The sequence below is a fragment of the Zootoca vivipara genome, chromosome 10, assembly GCF_963506605.1.
Source record: "Zootoca vivipara chromosome 10, rZooViv1.1, whole genome shotgun sequence".
NCBI lineage: Eukaryota > Metazoa > Chordata > Lepidosauria > Squamata > Lacertidae > Zootoca > Zootoca vivipara.
This window is the reverse complement of record NC_083285.1, coordinates 41,206,604-41,223,611: the sequence shown is the minus strand read 5'-3', so window position 1 is coordinate 41,223,611 and position 17,008 is coordinate 41,206,604. Positions and strand designations below refer to the sequence as shown.

The 17,008-nt window shown below is 45.8% G+C and overlaps 3 protein-coding genes across 4 annotated transcripts; 2 read left to right on the top strand and 1 right to left on the bottom strand.

Annotated features, from left to right (window-relative positions):
* The first annotated feature begins 1,949 nt into the window (after positions 1–1,949).
* PHETA2 (PH domain containing endocytic trafficking adaptor 2) lies at positions 1,950–4,807 on the top strand. Of its 2 annotated transcripts, none has more exons than XM_035128496.2 (3): positions 1,950–2,110; positions 2,530–2,616; positions 2,753–4,807. In XM_035128496.2, the coding sequence occupies exons 1-3, from the start codon at positions 2,078–2,080 to the stop codon at positions 3,557–3,559; spliced, it is 927 nt and encodes a 308-aa protein (XP_034984387.1). In that variant the 5' UTR covers positions 1,950–2,077; the 3' UTR covers positions 3,560–4,807. The 2 variants fall into 2 exon arrangements, with proteins under 2 accessions (XP_034984387.1, XP_034984386.1); XM_035128495.2 differs by having other exon boundaries at positions 2,527–2,616.
* A 1,584-nt stretch (positions 4,808–6,391) lies between these two features.
* Positions 6,392–9,746, top strand: SMDT1 (single-pass membrane protein with aspartate rich tail 1). The gene is made up of 3 exons (XM_035128497.2): positions 6,392–6,696; positions 8,007–8,147; positions 9,451–9,746. Exons 1-2 carry the CDS (start codon positions 6,559–6,561, stop codon positions 8,142–8,144), a joined length of 276 nt encoding a protein of 91 aa, XP_034984388.1. The 5' UTR covers positions 6,392–6,558; the 3' UTR covers positions 8,145–8,147; positions 9,451–9,746.
* Positions 9,747–12,491: 2,745 nt separating this feature from the next.
* On the bottom strand, positions 12,492–16,141 carry NDUFA6 (NADH:ubiquinone oxidoreductase subunit A6). The gene is made up of 3 exons (XM_035128494.2): positions 15,970–16,141; positions 13,496–13,611; positions 12,492–12,731 (listed from the first exon to the last, which is right to left on the bottom strand). Exons 1-3 carry the CDS (start codon positions 16,109–16,111, stop codon positions 12,600–12,602), a joined length of 390 nt encoding a protein of 129 aa, XP_034984385.1. The 5' UTR covers positions 16,112–16,141; the 3' UTR covers positions 12,492–12,599.
* Between the last annotated feature and the right edge of the window lie 867 nt (positions 16,142–17,008).

Sequence of the window (17,008 nt, the reverse complement as noted above, 5' to 3'; positions counted from 1 at the left end):
TCCCTTTACCTTTATGACAAAACGGAAAGCTAATTTTCTAAAGACTTCTACTGTATTGCTTTCTGCTAGCCTGGCCCATACTGAGATAATATTAGACTGATTCCACGCCTTGAAAAAACTAGGCTGGAGGACTGTGCTGGCTGATGGGAGTTGTTGACCGGAGATCATTTTCCTATGCCCTCATGGGCGTACCCAGCGAGGGGCAGCGGGGGCAACTGCCCCCCCCAGAAGCAAAAAAATACCATATTTTACGGACCTCAACCCGCACTTTTTCCCTCTGAAAACTGAAGGGGAAAAGTCGCTGTGGATTATGGAAATCCCTTCCCCTCTCTCTCTCTCTCTCTCTCTCTCTCTCTCTCTCTCTCTCTCTCTCCCCCTCCCTCCCTCCCTCCCTCCCTTCTCTCTCTCTCACCCCTTCCTTCCTTCCTTCCTTCCTTCTCCTTCCTTCCTTCCTTCCTTCCTTCCTTCCTTCCTTCCTTCCTTCTCTCTCTTCCCTCCCTCCTTCCCTCTCTCTTCCCCTCTCTTGCCCCCAGGGCCGGTGCTAAGGTTTTTGGCGCTCTAGGCAAGGTCACCTTCTCTCCCCCCCCCCGTGTGAATGGCTAGCCCACCCCTCATCCGGCAACGTCGGGAGAAGAAGGAAAAATGGAAGCTGCAGCCTCGCTCGGCCAGCAGCTTTAAAAAAAAATTTTCTTCTCCCGACGTTGCCGGGCGAGAGGCGGGCCAGTGAGGAGGGGCGTCACGCCAGTCAGCCAGTAGTGTGGCGCCTTGCTAGCCCGCCCCTCACCCGGCAATGGCGGGAGAAGAAAAAAATAAGAAAGGAAGCCACAGGCGAGGGCGGCGAGGGCGGACGGTGGCTGGGGGGCTTGGGGGGCAAGCTGGGCAGCGCCCCCTCCATTTTGGCGCCCTAGGCGATGGCCTAGTTTGCCTAAATGGACGCGCCGGCCCTGCTTGCCCCCCCCCCGCCCCAGTTTTGATCCTGGGTACGCCCCTGTATGCCCTTGCCCCTTTTCTGCTTTCTTGGTTGCTTAAACATATCAAGGACTCGTGAAACCTTGGCTTCGCTGCTGCCTGAAGTGTTTCGCCTTTGCAGTTCTCTACTTCGGGAGTCCAGTGCTGTTTGTTTTCTGACTGAAGGGCTTCTTTCTAGTCCTGTGAAATTACTACATGCGGCAATGTGATGCCCTCTGGTGGCTATAAAGTAGCATGTACCGGTATGTTTTTAAAAGCCCATTCTGCATGTTCTTTGTTTATATGTTTCGCACAACTTTAGCACCGACACGTTAGTGGCACCGCCAATATTATACTTCCAGCTTGCACCGACCTTAGCGTTGCTGTCAAGGAAGACCCTAGCATAATAAGCAAGAGTGGCTATGGATGTAAGAGCTCTTGGGAGATCCTTATAAATTAACATGACCATCAAGAAAACTTCTTGTACTGAATGTCCTTGTCCTGCACTTTTTTCTTTTTTGCCTTTTGCGACAAGGCGACAAGCCCTGATCCGACTCTTGCAAATGCTCGGGTGGAGGACAGAGTGAAAAATATACTATTTCTCAGTAAAAATACGATTTGGGGGGGGGGGGAGAAAAGGCTCTGGGGCGCCGGGGAGCAATGTAGATACAGTAGTAGGAGAGTTGTGGATGTTGACTATTGAACCCATTTCACAGAGTTAAAGGAAAGATAGTGTCATGAAAGGCTTTGAAAATCCAAGGAAGAATATTTAATCATAAAGGTCTGCGACTGCGAATCAAGTCTTCCCTGTCTGATTCTTCTATACGTGGCTTTCAATACCTCGAGAGAAAAAGCAGAGCAGTTGTAGAGAGGGGGGGAATGGGGGAAATAAAAAAAGTGAAACCTCCGCTCTGTAATGTGAGGCGGGTTGGAAAACGTGGATTGTTAAAGAGCCATCCCTGGGCTTGCTGCTCCAGAAACGATCTTGCGCTCCGGGTTTTGCATTACGAAATTGCTCTAAACCAATAATAGTCAGAGCTCGGCAGAGAAAGAGGGAGGACAAAACAAAACAGCCGCTTTAAAATCAACACGTTAATTAAAACAGGGGTAACGGGGTACGCCGAAATGGATGAAGAGGTTAGAGATCCCGTGTTGCAACAAGGTAAGGCTAGAGATAAAATCTGTCCCGTGGCTTTCAGAGCAGGCCTGCTCTCCCCGAATTCAAAACCATCTTCCTCAAGCTCCGTTTATGGGGAGATACCCACACAACACACACACTCCACCCCACCCTGGGGACTAGGCAGCGCAGCGGACTGAGTTCTGGGGCTTTAAAAATATCTCCATCTCCTCCCGTGAGCTTTCTGACTCTGGAGACTCAATTCAGTTGGCCATTAATCCAACTTGCTGTTCCTCCGGTCAGCTTGATGACTCTATGTATAAAAAGGGGGAAACATCCGAATGTGGTTTCCATTCCAGCTTCCAGAAGAGGGTGCCGCTGTTGATTAAAGAGGTGAAGATCTGCTGTTTTAATGGCAGTAAAAGCTGAGCTAAGTTTGCAACTTTTGTCCCTTGTTTTAGCAGAGCAGAGTACCTAGTGGTCTAAGAGGAGACTGCAGCGCACACATCTATCCATGGAAGAAGGCAGATCCATCAAAATCCAGGCTTTGGGTAAGACTCTCCCTGCTCTCTCAAACAGTACAGATGAGCTGGAATATTGACTAAAATTATATTCCAGATGTCACTGGGACTTTAAATATCACTATATGGTGCAATCAGGAAACCTGTCTGTCTCTATGCTCCTCAGGGGACCCTTATGGCAATGAAGCTAAATGAGCGCTGCGTGGCACATTATGCCACTTGCGACTCTCCGGCAGACCACACGGGCTTTCTGTGCAAGCGTGTGGAGCGCCGCCACCACCACCATCACACCAGTTCCTACCACCGCTGCTGGTTCATCCTCAAAGGCAACTTGCTTTTCTACTTCGAGGAGCAGCAGAGCCGTGAACCCCTAGGTCTCATTGTGCTGGAGGGCTGCACAGTGGAGCTATGTGAGGCTGCCGAGGAGTTTGCCTTCGCCATCCGCTTCGATGGCAGCAGTGGCAAGGCCTATGTGTTGGTTGCCGACTGCCAGGCTGCGATGGAGGTTTGGGTGAAGGCCCTTTCCAGGGCCAGCTTTGATTACATGAGGCTAGTGGTTAAAGAACTAGAGAAGCAGCTGGAGGAAGCGCGGAAGAGCTTGGTCGCCTGTCACAAATCTCCAAAGAGACCTTCCTCTGGCTGGAAGCGACATCTTTCCAATTCCACAACAGTACCCCTCCAAGAGCACCCTGTCATCTCAGAAAATGGGTACTCCACATGGGTCAATGGTTGCACTGTTGCAGGAGCTGTTTTGGACCATGATGGGGGGTATCTGAAACCTCCGCCTTTACCCCCTCGCCGAAGACCAGCTTGCAGCAGTGCAGGTGGAATGCTTGCTCCAGGCATTGGTTCTGCTGTGCAGGAAAGCCCGGTGTCTCCAGAGACAGCCTGTTTCTCAAAGTTGCACGATTGGTACGGTCAGGAGATAGCAGAGGCGAGGATGGAATGGCTGCAAAGCCAGAATGTATTGTGAACGTATTGAGGAAAGTATTTTGGGGTGTGGGGAAGAGGGAGGAAGGAAAGAGAAAAATAGGCACAAAACAAGTTTTCACAGACCTCTTGGTGCACTTGTGGATTTGCTCCTGGCCAACAAAATTGCCAAAGAACCTATATTGCTTTCTGGAATAGTGTATTGCAAATATATGTATGTTCTAGGTTACTCTCAAAATTTAGTATCAACATGGGGATCTTGAAATGCCCAGAATACAGTGGTGCCTCGCAAGACAAAATTAATTCATGCCACGAGTTGCTTCATCTAGCGATAATTTCGCCTTGCGAAGCACGGGTTGCCACGGCAAAAAACAACAACAAACAAACAAACTGCCGAAAGCTTCGTCTTGCGAAGCGCAGCCATTGAAAACTTTGTCTTGCGAGTCACCAAAAACATCGCAAGACGCTTTCGTCTAGCGAGTTTTTCGTTGCGCGAGGCATTAGTCTTGCGAGGTACCACTGTATCTCTAAAAATTAACCATGCACCATCTGTATCTCAAGCAGTGTTAGCAAAAGGCTATGGCGCACTTCTTTCACTACTTCTTTCGCAATGTGGCTGTAAAGCTCAAGATGGCACTCTCATGTTTCAAGTGGCTTCTTGACACATGAAAGGAATCTGAATTTCTATTGAACCATACAATTCAATTAATGACATTCAATCTATATATTCCAGTTGCTTTGAGCCTTCTGTTAGACTAATAATAATCATTTATACAGCACATTTCAAATATTCAATAATCTTCACATAGATTACATAAAGATTACTGACAACAATCTGAAAAGGTAGGCTAGTATATTTATCGCCATATGGAAGGCAAAGCAAATTGCCTAAACCCACCTCTTGCCAAGGTGAAATTTGATACAGTAGTTTCACACTCTTAGTCACAGTGTTGCCTTAGAGTAGACATTACAAAATGCTTCCAAGATCCATAGCTAAGGAATCTCGCTTTTAGAGCTTTCGCTACATTTTGAGTCAGTATTTGAAGATAACCTCTTCAAGAGGCAACATGATCTAGATCTGAGTAAGTGAACCAACAAATTAGGGACAGTTTCTCCCACATATGTGACCATTTAATTACACGAAATGCCAGCAGTGAGCAGAGCAGATGTTAGCATTGTACTGTAGTCTAGTTTCTACATGCACTTGTACATATCTTTCTATCCTCCAACTAGACAAGCAAGAAGCATTATTGGAGTTCAAGAACCTGCTCTAGCCAGGTAAAAACAATCAGGGTGCAAAGCAGAGGCAGGGAGGGGTGTGGTTTGGGGAATGTCTAAGGCCCTATCGAGAAACTTGGAGAGCCACATTTGTCCCTTATCCCTGTTGTTCTGACCTACACAATAGTCTCCTAAGGAAGCCGCTAATGTGTTCATAGCCCGATTAGGGTGAAGAACAGTATAAACCTAGACTTCTCAGCCATCTCAACTGCAATCACTGAGTTGTGAGTTTTGTAGTCATAAGTCCATGAACTTCAATTTAAATCATGCCAATAGGCACTGGATTCATTGTTCTATGGTGTCCAGTATACGGTACACTGCCTTTATATCATATTGTTGTGTTCTCATTTTTGGGATCAGGTTTGTTCTTTAGCGATCTTGCACATTAGTGACTTTAACTATAACTAATTGGCCAACCAAAGCCATTGTTTACCATGTCATCCTAGGCTCAGACCAGTGCTATTAATAACCAGTTGCAACGTTCAAATGGAATGATATCCCTGCTGGGAGGAAAGAACTACCATGACTGTTTTTAATATGATAAAATCAAGTTTTGTTGTTGTTTAGTCGTTTAGTCGTGTCCGACTCTTCATTACCATGACAAATATGTCACTTCCAACAGTGACAATGGTTAATGAAGGAAGATCTACTCCAAAGAAAAAAATTCTGATCTGCAATAATGTTAGCAGCAGCCAGAATATACCTGCTAAGGTCGTACAACAAATGGAAGCTAATAACTTCATGGTGCTCTACATACACTCTTGAATTACATTTTTGTATGTTTGCATGGGTTATGCTTTACATTTAAAACAAGAATATACACTACTGTTTCATAGTTATTTGTAGAACAAATTTATTCTTGAATAAACTTTTTAATATATATATTGTAGTGTTTGGCTGCACGGTGATGAGACTGTGTCTTGAGTTACCTCCCTGGGAGTTCTAACATACGGTATTTAGTGTCCTGCAGGATCAGACCAAGTATTTACCTAGTCTACTTTCCAATGTCCCACAGATGCCAACCAGTTACCCAGTCTGGCAAGCTGCTGTTCTGTAGCCACAGCCCGCTCCACTCTTGTAGGTAACAAACTTAATTTAGTTACAGCTGGGTAGCTGTGTTGGTCTGACGCAGTCAAAACAAAATAAAAAAATCCTTCCAGTAGCACCTTAGAGACCAACTAAGTTAATTTATTTACAGATTTATATACTCTCTTCACTAAAATGGTCACAGGGTTAACAAAAATAAAGGTAATGTAAAAACAGGATGCACAAAATAAACAGAAACATTAGGACAATTCACACACACACACACACACACATTCATATTGAACATCACAGAAACGTCATGACCCATAAGCCCTTTAAAAGGAATATAAGAGTAAAGAGGCACTTCATTGGCAGGGGACCTCTTTGAATACTGGCAAAGCAAATAAACAAAGTTACAGGTAACTGGATTAGAGTTGGCAAGTAGGAACTCCTACTGTTTGGGGTCAAGCCCGATAAGCTAAAACATAAGATTCCTCTGTTGGGTTTTCTGAGCACTTTCGCCGAGAGACTTTTCAAATAGGAACCAAGAAACGACCCATCCGAGACGATGAGAGCAACCTCTATATTTTTCGAATCTCTCTGGCATCACTCTGGCCACGCGCGCCCTGGAGGTATTTTACTCCTTCATCCTCATATCGCGAGATTTGAGAAAGCACCTCCCATCCTTCCGACACTTCGGACGCGTCGCGTCGCTATAGCGGTAGCGCTACAGAGAAGATGGCTGGGCGCCTGTGGGCAGCGGCAGGGTGTTGGGCGAGGCCCGTCGGGAGCCAGAGGGGCCCCTCAGTGACCGCTGCCCCCTCGCGAAATATCACCGTCACCCGGACTGGTGCCATCTTGCCCAAGCCCGTCAAAGTGAGTAAGCGAAGGGGAGCCTCGGGTCGCGGAGGGGAAACGAGCTGGGAGTGAAGCCAGCCAATCGCTAATCGGGATGGGCTGCCGGGCTTGGAGGACGTTGTGTCAGCCAATGGTTTGAAAGGAGTGTTGGCTTGGCAGGTGGTTGCCCAATGGATAAGGCGGCAGGGGCGGGCTTTAGAACAGAAGCACCACTAGGAAATGATCCCGTGACGTAAAGGGAGGTTCCCATTCCAGTAAGACTAGAGCCATAGGGGGATAGTGAGCGCTTCCTCCCCTCTCCTGCCTGTGGGTTACCGGGCGGGCGGGCGGGCGGGCGGGTCATTTATAAAAAGAAAAGGGTGTGTTTGTATGTGTCGGCCGTCGGCGTGTTTCCTTTTGCTTCACCTCGGTTAAAGCCGGAAGGGAGTGATCTTTCCCGAAGATACTGCCTTCCTGCCCCTTTTGTTTATTGTAACAGGTGACAGGAAATGTTAGTAACTGCGGGTGACTGATACCTGGCCGACTGCTTTCATGTCCAAGTTGAATTTGACAAGTATGAAGTGGGATGGACCAGCCACTCTTTGTCGGGTTACTTTGTCAGGTGTCTGGAATGTGGCCTTTCAGAGCCCCATCCGCTCAGCTTCCAGGAGAAACGTTTTAAGGGAAGCCCCACATTTGGTTTCTCAGAAGTTCCACAAGCACTTGTCTATAAAATGAGGGCTGCAAGGAGGAGCAGATGAAAGAGAGTGGGTCCAAAAACGGGAGGCAAAGGGAATTGCCAGGAACCCGAGAAAAGGGGGGAGGTGAGCTAATGTGACCCATAGAATAAAGGATTTTTGCTGCTGCGTTCAAAATGAATTTCAGGTGCTTATAAAATAAGTTGGACTAATCAGTGCTGCAGTACATTGAGTAATGCTGTTACTCAATAGGTTCCCCCGCCCATGAAGAAAACACTTTGGAGTATCTGATAATATGCAAACTTTTAGTTTTCCTCTTTATGTATTTAGGATATAAAGTGTGTTGCTTGCTTAATACTAATATTCATTTTTGTTTGTTTTTTGTTTTTTCTTAGTTTTTCTATATATTTGAAGACATTTTTACAAATATTTTTCTATGTGGGTTTAAATGTGAATTAGTAGAACAGTAAGAATATGAGCTATTATTTATGGGTGCAAACATTTGAAGGGTAATGACATTTCTTTAAATCTTTCCATCAGCTCTAGACTTATGCACGTTGGCAGCTTTGTAGAGATTTGTTGATGAACAACTTTTTCTGCAGGACTTGCATTGAAAGGGATATTAAACTGGTTCTCAATTAATCTCTGCAGATGCCCTTTGGTCTCCTTCGTGTGTTTGCCGTTGTAATTCCCTTCCTCTATGTCGGGACACAAATCAGCAAAAACTTTGCAGCCTTGCTAGAGGAACATGATATTTTTGTACCAGAGGATGACGACGACGATGATTAATAGGTATAAAAGCAGAAACTTGATCTGAAGTTTCCCCCCTCATTTGATGTAGGATGAGTGAAACTAGAATAAAACACTTGGAGACAATCCTTCATTGGCAAACCTGTTAGGTCAAAACAGATAGCCAGAAACAATAAACTCCAGCTATACTTAAATTCTCACGAAAACTAGTACTAACATATGGAGTATGAGTGTACAAGATAGGCAAGAAATGAATCTGGTTGCATCTCAACCTCTCATACACTGTCCTACAAGTGGGGAACCTTAGACCTGAGTGCTGAATGTACCTCTTTCCAGGGCAATCCCCACAGCAGCCCTGCTCCTCATCCTTGTGCTTTTGCCTGGCTGGAATGTGTCCTTGAACTGTTATAATGTCTGTTTGGTGAATGAAAGATGGGAGGTATGGGTGTGTATGTGTATAAACCTCTTGATTTTTGCCTGGCTGGAATGTAGTCAGCTGCATAAAGGGTTGCATCCATTGCCCCATCCAGCACTGGCATGCACCCCCAAAAGCTTTCTTGCAAGGGAATGTGGCCTTAAGACTTAAACAGTTTCCCTACCCTGCATGTCCCTACAATGTTTGCAGTGAAGGCCACTGAGCTCATCTTTTTATTGGAGTAGTTGCAGCAGCCTTTGAAATCTCTTCTCACCCTTATCATAGCAAGTATATACCCTAGATCACAATTCCTGTCCTAAAAGCACTGTTTCCTACCTTTCCTTTCCCATTCTTTTATTCCTAGTTTTGTTGTTGTTGTTTAGTCGTTTAGTCATGTCTGACTCTTCGTGACCCCATGGACCAGAGCACATCAGGCACTCCTGTCTTTCATTGCCTCCCGCAGCTTGGTCAAACTCATGTTCATAGCTTCGAGAACACTGTCCAACCATCTCGTCCTCTGTCGCCCCCTTCTCCTTGTGCCCTCCATTCCTAGTTTTATTCCTATATAATAAACTAAGCATATGCAAAAAGTTCTGCTTATAATTTAGTTACTATTTTGTCTTACTTTTTGTGATTATAATTTTGAAAGAATTACAGCTGAATAGACAATAAATTCATTAGGCCATGACCAAAATGTTTACACTGATTTGGCAATATGCTGTATGCTAAATACACTTGCCAATGTCACAGTGAACTTGTTTTAATAAGCTGTGTGTTGTATAGAAAGCAGCAAACCGTATGTTTATAATATGCACATGATACTAGTATTCTGTGCCATTCTCTAATTTTTGCAAAGCTACCGGTAGTATCCTACGTTGAACATGGGGCCAATTTTGCAGTGTGAAATAACATATTCTTGTTTCTTTACAGGGTTAAAATAGGAGAAAACAAGAGTGAAAGCCATAGACAACTATTCTGATGTCAATGTCTAGTCATGACCCCTCTTTTCAGTTTTTAAAGAAGACATTTTGGGAGAGTTGGACCCCCATTCTACCAATAAATGTTCTGTGCATGTATAAATGAGGATTGGCTACATACACAGGCAAGATATTTTCTTGGTTCAGCAATCATTGTATGTAACACCTAGTTTATGAGAGTGCTTGGACCCCTGTTCTAATGAGTGTGAAGAAATGGTTTAGATTGCAAATAAAGAATAACAGACCAAGGCTTGCACCTCTTCTTTAAATTGTCCTAGGCTGCACGCAGGGATCCAAGTGTGATTAAGTATTATTGCACCATACCTTTGCTGAAAGGCATTAATAATTTCAATTCCCTTTCACCCCTTTACATCTTTTTTTTTGAGAAACTGCAAATTCTATGTTTAACAGAAAAAGTAACTTTATTTAACTGCTAGACTGACTTGTTCCAAAAAAAAGAAGCAGCAGCAGCGCAAATACTTCTTTTTGAATCTTGATATCTAATAGTGAGCAGATGCCCTTTGATATCAGGCACTGTTTTATTTTGGTGTACGGTAAATGATTATGCCATAACTTTTTGAACTTGACATGTTACAATATTGACTGATAAGCGGCATCTTGGGTTTATGACACCTACCAAAGTCCAGAAATGCATGCAAGTCTAAGTTCTGATAAAATTAACTTAACATTTGGCAAAGAGGAATTGCTTCCTGTATCATCAATTTACCTAAACATTATTTTTATTTGTACCACGTTTCTCCTATGCTCTGAAGGTCAATGGGATTAGAGTCTGTGGATTCAAAAATGGATTGCCACTTTTCACTACACATGCCTCATTCAGCCCTGTTTGCTTTTAAAAAAAAGGATGACTGCTAGTCCTGTGAAATAATTGTACACATGATCCCACTTGCATAATATTGTACAGAACAGGATTTTGTATTCTTGAACATTGTTCAGGGCAATTGGGGACGTTACTACCCTCTTACTTCAGATAAACAGGATTTTCTTGTGGGGTTTTTTGAAGAAGGAACTCGTGTTAGAAGCTAACTAGAGGCCACAGCAGTGCTGCTGCATGCAGTTCTACCACAGGAGGGCTCCCTTGCATAGTGGGAAGGAATACAGTATTAAATAACCATGAAAATTGGGTTAAGGAGCATTAAACTATGCTCAGGTTATACCTCGGGTTAAGTACGCTTCAGGTTGAGTATTTTCAGGTTAAGTACTCCGCGGACCCAGAAGTGCTTACTTCTGGGTTCCACTTCGTGCACGTGCGCTATCGCCGCTCGGGGTAAGTACTTTTCGGGGTGCAAATGGCACCCCGGAACCAATTAAGTACTTAACCTGAGGTACCACTGTACTTGCATAATAGTTGTCATTTTTTTTACACTTGTATTTGTGATGGTTGGAATAGGGCTCAGCTTTCTTAGATGGAATGGGGGGGGGGAGCCCCAAAATACCTCTCCTGGCAAGCAAAGGAAATTATTGGAAGCCTTAGACTACAAACTCGTAAGTGTAATCAAGGCGGTTTAATGGCTAGCTTCTTTCTGGTTGCTGAATTAAAGAAATGTTCCTGCAAGGCAGGTAGAAGACTCAATAGGCTGAGAAATCATTCCTCAGGAAAGTGTCAGTGTGGTGACAGTATTTCAAGGGCAGTAACAGAAACTAGGGGAAACTATCGGCACAAAGAAAGCAGGCAGGAGAAAAGTGAGCTATTTATTTGCTGCCAGATCACTCTCAAGATTGCTCAGGTTTGGCTTACCAGTCTTTCCAAGGGCAGTGGCATCCAGGCTGTAGAGTTAACAGTTGGATTGCTAAAACTTCTCACCAGTTTAGTGCTTTTTTACTTAATGGTATTAAAGTAAATGTATTACACACTCATGGTATGGCAAGACACCCAGTACCAATGGGTTCCAGGTTTTCTGGGGGAGGACTCCGGGAAGCAAGAAAAGCCCACTGTAATATATCAACTTGCCCTTTGGATAGCCCAAGGGTTACCACTTACGTTTTAAGCATTTGGAAAACTCCATTAATGTGTTCCAGGTTTCTCTTTCTGGAAAAATATATGTTCAACTATTAATAGTATATTCTTGAACCAAATCTTTATGATTTTATCAGAGCCAATGCATCCTGGATTAAAGTACATATAGTAAAAGGTAAGGACCCCTGGATGGTTACTGGTAAGTCCAGTCAAAGGCAACTATGGGCTGCGGCACTCATCTCGCTTCAGGCCAAGTGTTTGTCCAGACAACTTTCTGGGTCATGTGGCCCTCATGACTAAACTGCTTCTGGAACAATGGAACACCATGACAGAAGCCAGAGCGCACAGAAACGCTGTTTACCTTCCCGCCACAGCAGTACCTATTTATCTACTTGCACTAGTGTGCTTTCGAACTGCTAGGTTGGCAGAAAGTGGGACAGAGTAACAGGAGCTCACCCTGTTGCGTGGATTCAAACCGCTGACCTTCCAATTGGCAAGCCCAAAAGGCTCAGTGGCTGACCACAGCGCCACCTGCATCCCGTGAAAGTACATATACAGTGGTACCTCTACCTGTGTTCACCTCCGGTTATGTATCCTTTGGGATATGTACGCGGCAAACCCGGAAGTATTTTTCCAGGTTTCAGCGCCGCGCACAGAAGCGGTACCTCTGGTTGCGAATTCCTTGGGATGTAACCGGAGCTCCGGAACGGATCCCGTTTGCAACCGGAGGTACCACTGTATTCTACTACTGAACACAATCTTTCCCACACAGAGTTCTAACCTCTTTATTCTTTGAGTACAGAATCATTTTAACTTTATTCAAATGGGACTAACTTCGAAGTACATGTGCATAGGACTCCAGCATGTTTTTTAGGTACTCCAGTACTGTTTTTTAGGTGCCAGTTGCAACAAGGGTACTGCACACCCAGGCTATCGTAAGTAGATAATGCATGAAAGGAATCAAGGATGGCTGAAGCATCTGCACCAAGAATTCAGAACCAGTATGGAACAGAGAGTACCACCATGGCTACCTCCCAGCTGAGGAGCTCTTCAATATACAGGGCTTTATTTGGAACAGAAGGAGACGAACATACACTTTCACAACTCCACAAAGTTCATTTAGCTCATGGGTCATGGCCTGCATAGAACTTGGACAGAAAGTCCTTGGGTCGTGGCGATTCTGTCTCATGAAAATACCTCATTATATGGGTCCGTTGTTTCCATACGTGAATAGTCTCTTGGAGTTCCATTTTCCCCTATATCAGACGGAAAGGGAAGAAAGGTGTTTAAATTAGCCTATTACTAAAATAATTTATTATGCTAATACAGGGTAGGCACAACTGTCGGGTTTCTATGAAATTGGGACTTTTAAGAACCAAATTAGTGGACATGACATGACAGTGGAGGTTCATTGTGAAACTTGTATTACATGCTGTATGCTTGAAGAAATATATAGTGAGCTGTAGGCAATGTCCTTGCCACATTGCTACTGACTCACAATACTTTTAAAGATTGGGGGAAAGGCAGACACAGCAGGCGGGGAGGCATTTTGAAAGATTCTGCCACTTCAGATTTAGATTTGGACAGTGATTCCTTTGGTATAGTAAAACTATAGTCTCATATGCTCCATGGTGGTGGCACTACTGTACAGTAAAGAAGGCATAACTGGTCAGCGGCAAGCCAGTTGTGCCAGGAAGGACATAAGCAGGCTCTTCCAAGTCTCCCCTAAGTTACCTAAACTTGGATAAGACCACATGAATATGGATTGTTTCTGTGATGACACAGCGTTTGAAACCCCACGGTTAGAGACACACCTATATTGCAAGACACGGTTTAGCTTTCATAAAGAAAAAGTCATGTATCATTTATGATAGAAAGAGGCATTCTCTTAAGTCTATTATGGGCTTTCAACCCCTTCTCCATTTCTACAGGGGTCTGATAACTACTTTTGCTTTTTATCTCTATATACCAGACATCCTATGCTTGCTTTGAATTTAAGGCAAATGTTAATTTAATTTACCTTAATAACAAGCATATCAATAACTCGAGGGTCTGTGGCATGGGCATTCTTCATGAACAATTCTCGCACCTTATCCCGGCCCTGTTTCATTGAGATGTCCAGCTGGTATAGATGCACTAGATGGTAAGCAAAAAAGAATAATGGGTGAGAAAATGAGTGTTAGGTCTTAACTTAAAAAGTTGCTTTTTACAATTGGACTACCTCCAATTGAACACAGTTAAACTAGTTGGCTGTTTTGTTCCATTCCATGGAAAGCGAGCTCTAATGGAAGATCCTTCTAATAGGTGTTAGCAACCCATTAAGTTACAGGAAATACAAAAGCTCATAGCTGTCATGAGCAAGGTCCTTCAAGCTTTCATGACATGTAACTGTTACGCCCAGCTTGTAGTGTGAACCAACACCATTCTCCATAAGAACCGCCCCATACATGCCACCAGGGTTGGCACCAGTGGCATACAGTCCGTGGACCGGAGGAACTAGCCCCGAAGTTCCTGGTAAAATATTCACACACCTCCCTCCATGCTCCCTCCTCCTTCCTTCTCTTCCTCCAGCCCTCCTTGAAATTTACTTGCTTAGCCTCTTTCTTCGTTTGGCTGCTCTACCCAAGCTGCTCAGAGGGTTGCACTCCTTGCACGGAGCTACACTCCTTGTAGTCCTTTGTCCTGGTTGGTGTCAGCACATGCCCACGCACATGGGGAAGTGAGTTCTTGATCCAAGTCCCTCTATGCAGTGTGTAATTAACAGACACACTGTATGCTCATTGGGTAGAAAGCACGAGAGGGGGACTCTTAAGAACCTGCTTTCCTCCCCATCTGAGCATGTGCCGCCCATGCTTTGCTACGCACTCTACAAATAGTGTGGGCGACGCTTAATCAGAGGACAACCGTGCAACTTTGTGCATTCTCGCTGCCACACTCCCCGGATCCCAGCTTTGCAAGGCTGCCAGGGGGGCATAGTGGCAACCGTACAACGGTTGGGAAAAGGAGCACCTCAAAGGCTGGCATCAGCCTCAGTAGCTGCCCTTCCTCCAGCCTGGGTGGGCAGCACAGTTACCAGGTCTCGTCCGGGTGGTGTGCACGGCTGCTTGGCTCGACCACCTTGGGCCAGAGGGAGACAGGCACAGCGTCTCTCCCGGGCATGTGTAGGGCAGCGGGATAATCCTCCAGTCCTGGCCATGGATAGGGCATCTTTCCCACTCTGCCTGCGTCTTGAAAAACGCAGCTCTTGCGTCAACATTTGGAGCTGCTGGATTTTAAAAGTCCTTCGGTTCCGATTGCAATCAGAGGACAGAGTGATGCAGCTGGAACCCCTTCCCCACACAAAAGCAGGTTGAAGGAGATCTCCTTGCACCATTGCAAAGCACAGCAAATAGGAGTGGGCAGCTGGACTCACAGCTCAATTCTCTTCATGTTTATTTAGAAGTATCCCCCCCCCCCTCGGTTCAATAGCACTTCTCTCCCTCCAGGTTGCAGCCTGGATCAATGGGGAGCAGTACCTTGGGTTTATTTTGTAAAAGACTTGAGCTTTGTGCCAGACAGCAAGCTACTGTATTCCCAACAAGATCTAAACTTCCTGTGCCAAAGAGCGCCCAGCAGCAGCACAGCCCACAGCACGTGTGGGGCAGAGACCACTTCCCACCCTGAAGGTCAAAAAACGGTGCCTTCTTTCTGTTGTGAGGCACCCAGTTGCTGCCTTCCCCAACCCTGCAGAGGCCAGCCAGACCCCACCCCTCACCACTACTGGGGGGGAGGCAGGGCACGGAACAACACTGATGCCACAAGCAGGTCTTTATAAAGGGGCTCTTTTTAAGAACTGTACATTTTGACGGTAGCTGCTACGGTGCTGCAGTAGAATGCAGCCTTTACGTAGCAGCCACATCTGCCTCCGTAGCGGCGGTTCTTGAGTAAACCTCATGTGGGCTCTGTTTGTCCTCCGCCCCTCACTCTGCTCCCCCCCCCCGGGAGTGGGCGCGCATTGGCACCCTAACTGTTCCCCTACCACAAATGTCACCGCACGCCACTGGTGGGCACCTATCCTGAATGGATTAAAGGCACACACCATCTTACTATCATAACCGCCGCTAACGCTGAACCAACCCTTCTTTGGGTACTCGCAGTCACCAGTGTAGATCAGAGTGTCAACTACATCCATGGCATGATGCGCCGCGGACTGGGATGGCGTGACCTGAAGTGTCATAGAGAGGACCGTGACACGAGTGGGAAGGGGAAACAGTCGAAGCAGGGAAACGATCTGCCTTCCCTGCCCTTCGTTTTAATTCTGAGCAGGCCACTCTCTCGGCAGCGGCCTCAAAAGGAAAGGGAGTCCGGGGAAGCGGGGAAATTTGGGGAGGGGGAGCAGCCCGCGACGACGCCCTCCTGCCCTGAGCGAAGCGCCCGCCCGTCCCCCGTAACGCGCCGCCCCTCTGGACGCGACCTTGAGGGGGAGGTCGCTCGCCTGCAGCCGCGCCTCCTCACCAGCGTTTGGTATTTCTCGGTACCAAGCCCTATACAGTTCTCGCACGCGCCGTTTGGCCTCCGCCAAGTCCCGGCTGAAGATGGGCTTTACAGCTGCCCTCGCGGCGCCCGCCGCTACCTTCCCGGCTCCGGGCGCCGCCATCTTCCTCGGCCTGATACGCCCCGCCTACCCATTCCCGGACGGATGTTTTCCGTACAGAGTGGACGGGCTTGTTCGAGGGTGCTCGAGTGCCATTGGCTTAGAGCTGTGCTATTTCTCCAAGGCTCGCCAGCCATTGGGCTGTGGGAGGTTCGACTGGCGAAGCCTTCCGGGTTTCGTCCTTGAGGGAGCAACCGCCGCTGTGCTGCGGATGGGGGCCGCGCGCTCTTCCTTCTTGGTTTCAGTAGCATCAGTTGAATGAAATGTTTAAATAAAAGATAAAGAAAAAGGTTTTTCAGAAGATGGTTCGGAATTCAAAAGAGCTCCATTAGGAAATGATGAGAAATTAGTCTCATAGATTTATAAAATTCTTCTAGAGTGGGAGACAAAAGATGAGATAAAAGCAACTACAGTATAATTCATTGGGCAATTGATATAGGCCACAATACATAAAATGAGAGGTTGGTAGAGATTATGGATAACAATGAACTTCTCTGCCTGCTACACACTAAAGGAAAATCTATGTAAGATGATGTATAGATGGTATTTGACTCCAAGCAAGCTCTTAAATATGTTTTTTAAAAGGATCCAAATTATGCTGGAAATGCCAAGAGATAGAGGGCACCTTCTTCCACACGTGGTGGTTGTGTAAGCAGGCCAAAATGTACTGGGAAATGATTTACGTAGAACTAAAAAATAGGTTAAGGATGACATCCCCCCCCACCACCACCACCCAAAACAGAGGCCTTCCTATTAGGAATAATTACAAATGGCAAAATTCCCAAGAGGGTACTTTGTCTCTTCCTCTATGCAACCACCACTGCAAGAATCATGTAGCCTATGTGCAAATACGGAAAGAGAAACACCAGCAAAAGAAGAGTGGCAGTTTAAATAAGAGTA

Coding starts and splice junctions, on each gene's coding strand:
- SMDT1 (XM_035128497.2), top strand. CDS start 6,559: ATGGCTGGGCGCCTGTGGGCAGCGGCAGGGTGTTGGGCGAGGCCCGTC. Junction 6,697..8,006: donor TCTTGCCCAAGCCCGTCAAA/GTGAGTAAGCGA, acceptor TAATCTCTGCAG/ATGCCCTTTGGTCTCCTTCG.
- NDUFA6 (XM_035128494.2), bottom strand. CDS start 16,111: ATGGCGGCGCCCGGAGCCGGGAAGGTAGCGGCGGGCGCCGCGAGGGCA. Junction 13,612..15,969: donor CCGAGAAATACCAAACGCTG/GTGAGGAGGCGC, acceptor CTTACCATCTAG/TGCATCTATACCAGCTGGAC. Junction 12,732..13,495: donor TTGATATGCTTGTTATTAAG/GTAAATTAAATT, acceptor CGTCTGATATAG/GGGAAAATGGAACTCCAAGA.
- PHETA2 (XM_035128495.2), top strand. CDS start 2,078: ATGAAGAGGTTAGAGATCCCGTGTTGCAACAAG. Junction 2,111..2,526: donor AGATCCCGTGTTGCAACAAG/GTAAGGCTAGAG, acceptor CCCTTGTTTTAG/CAGAGCAGAGTACCTAGTGG. Junction 2,617..2,752: donor CATCAAAATCCAGGCTTTGG/GTAAGACTCTCC, acceptor TATGCTCCTCAG/GGGACCCTTATGGCAATGAA.